At 50.0% G+C, this 2,347-nt stretch overlaps 1 protein-coding gene across 2 annotated transcripts in view; it reads left to right on the forward strand.

Moving 5' to 3' along the window:
* Positions 1-2,347, forward strand: part of FREM1 (FRAS1 related extracellular matrix 1) — a 163,917-nt gene that overhangs the window by 48,872 nt on the left and 112,698 nt on the right. For both annotated transcript variants that reach the window (XM_019517566.1, XM_019517564.1), the window contains exon 3: positions 1,833-1,927. In XM_019517566.1, coding sequence (XP_019373111.1) covers positions 1,833-1,927 — 95 coding nt within the window. The remainder of the gene's footprint in view (positions 1-1,832; positions 1,928-2,347) is intronic.

A 2,347-nucleotide genomic window follows, 5' to 3' on the forward strand; every position in this document is an offset into this window, starting at 1 on the left:
TATAAACCTGGTTGGATGCAGTATCAGACTTAAGTGATTTAGGTCAAACCAGTTTATAGAACCTCTGTTCCAGATCCCTTCCTTATTTAAGTTAACTCACAGTCCCCCAGCATCCCAGAATGCTTTGCAGCCCTGGGTTGGGGTATCTGCTCCAGTGGAACAGGGCTGGCCCCTCCTCCAGCTATCACAGAGATAAGGCACTAAAGCCTCTGCTCCCTGGCAGCACCTGTCAGCCCAGTGAGATGGGGGGGCAAGGAAATGGACCCCCCCCGGTCTCCCAAAGCACCGCATGTGTACAGAACAAGGGGAAAGAAAGCTTCAACAGTGGGGGCTTTTCACTCCTAAAGGAGCCAAGTGAGTGGGGTTGGCATCAACTCAGCCCCGCCCCCATCCCAGCCCCCCATCTCTGAGAGGAGAGGTGGCAGGGGGGGGAAACACACTGGCCCAGCCCAGCACTGGCCCCTCCGGCCAGGGTCTGCTTGCCCCATTGTGGTGCAAGCCCCAGTCGGGGGCTTTTTGTAACTGCAGCCTGGTGAATCAGGTAAGGATCAGCTTCACCCCATCCCAGGGAAGGGATGGGACTAAGCTGATTCCAGCCTGGTGAGACAGGCTTCAGGATCCCTCCCCCTACCCCCAGTGTTTTGGGAACATCCCAGCTGGGGGGCTAGTGCCCAGCTGGCTCAGTGTGTTTGCCTCCCTCCTTTCTTCCCCCAGCCCCTGCCTTTCACAGGCAGAGGCTGAGGAAAGGGCAGGGCTGAGCTGATCCCAGCCCAGTGAGCTGGGCTGTGGGGGAGCAAAAAACTCCCAGTGGGAACTTTCCCCCATGCCAGGCAGACCCTGGGGTGGGGGGACAGTGCCAGGCTGGGTGTGTACATTCCCCCCATCCCCTCTCAGAGGGATGGGTCTGGGGAGGGAGCTGGGCTGAACCAATCGGAGCCCTGCTAGCTAGGCTGCAGAGGCTGAAAAGCCCCCCAGTGGGGGCTCTTCCCATGCCAGGCAGATCCCAGCTGGAGGGCCAGGGTGGGATGATACATTCCCCCTCCCTACCCCCGTCTCAGAGGTAGGGGCTGAGTCCCCTCTCCCCTCCCTGTGGCTGACAGCAGGGGTGGGGGGGTGGTATGTATCAAGCAATCAGGCCTGGGCTGCCATTGGGCTGGGTTTAGCTGCCTTAGGCAGCTGGTGGTGAGGGGTGGTGTGTGTGAACGCGCCCAGGCTCCTGGCTTGGGCCAGTGCAGGCTCTGTTTGTCTTGGCCATCCAAACACTGAACATCAGTTCAGTTTATTATTGATTCAAGCTATGCAGCTTAGAAAAACGTGCAAAGATTGTACTGATTCCTCCTCAGGCTCTTTGAACCTTGGTGCTTAGCCCTAAGATGTAGCAGAGTTACAAGCACTTAAATACTGGATGTATTCAGTGCTCTTAATAACTGATGCATGCCAGTTACACTCCCGTGTAACGCATGTCATCATTTATCTTCAGGAAGTAGATGCTGATTCAGCAAAGCTTTTAGGCAGGTCCTTAAATCCACTCTTCTCCAAAGTATATTCCTCCCTAAGTCCCATTGACTACAGTGGGGCTTAGTGCATATATAATTGGTTTGCTGAATTGGGACCATATTACTGACTAAAACTAAGTTATGGTTTTTTTTGTATTTCTAAACATGGCATACCAGTAGTATCCTGGTTTCTGGGTTTCCCTTGGTAACACTGACTAACAACTCTCTAAAAAGCACCTCTTGCTTTAGTCCATTTCTCTGACAAATAGATAAGAATTGGATCTTGAGTTAGCATTCTCAACCACATTTATTTGTCAACTTTTTTCCCTTCACCAGATTTTTGACTGTCATTTCCTTCCTGATGAAGTCAAGTATACTCACAATGGCTGTCCCATTTTAGATGAAGACTCAGTCAGGCTTAGGCTGTACAGGTAAGCAGCATTGGATTGTCATATATTGTTATTACTAGAAAAACATGCGTTTCTTATGGAGAACAAGCATCCCATTTTTCAGGTATAAAAGTATCTCCTGTGCTTGTCTGCACGAGCTACTTAGATATGCTGGAAATAATTATTAATCAATAACCAGGCATCTGTTTATGGCATTATCTGTCAAAACATGTATCAGAAATGCTCTAGTAATGTATTCATTAATATTGATAAACATTATGTATCCCTACTCCAGGGACTACTCATGTATTTTTCATTAAGGAGTCATTAGATAAAATGCATGGACAATGTTGTGATCGGGGACCAAACTTCAAGTTTTCTTTCCTGCCAGGCAAGTGCTCAAATCACTGGGATACTGCCAAGCTTCTACGATCAGGTCACAAAGGCCATGGATGCAGGTGT

This window comes from Gavialis gangeticus, unplaced genomic scaffold, assembly GCF_001723915.1.
Source record: "Gavialis gangeticus isolate Ggan-Ray unplaced genomic scaffold, GavGan_comp1, whole genome shotgun sequence".
NCBI classification, from domain to species: domain Eukaryota; kingdom Metazoa; phylum Chordata; order Crocodylia; family Gavialidae; genus Gavialis; species Gavialis gangeticus.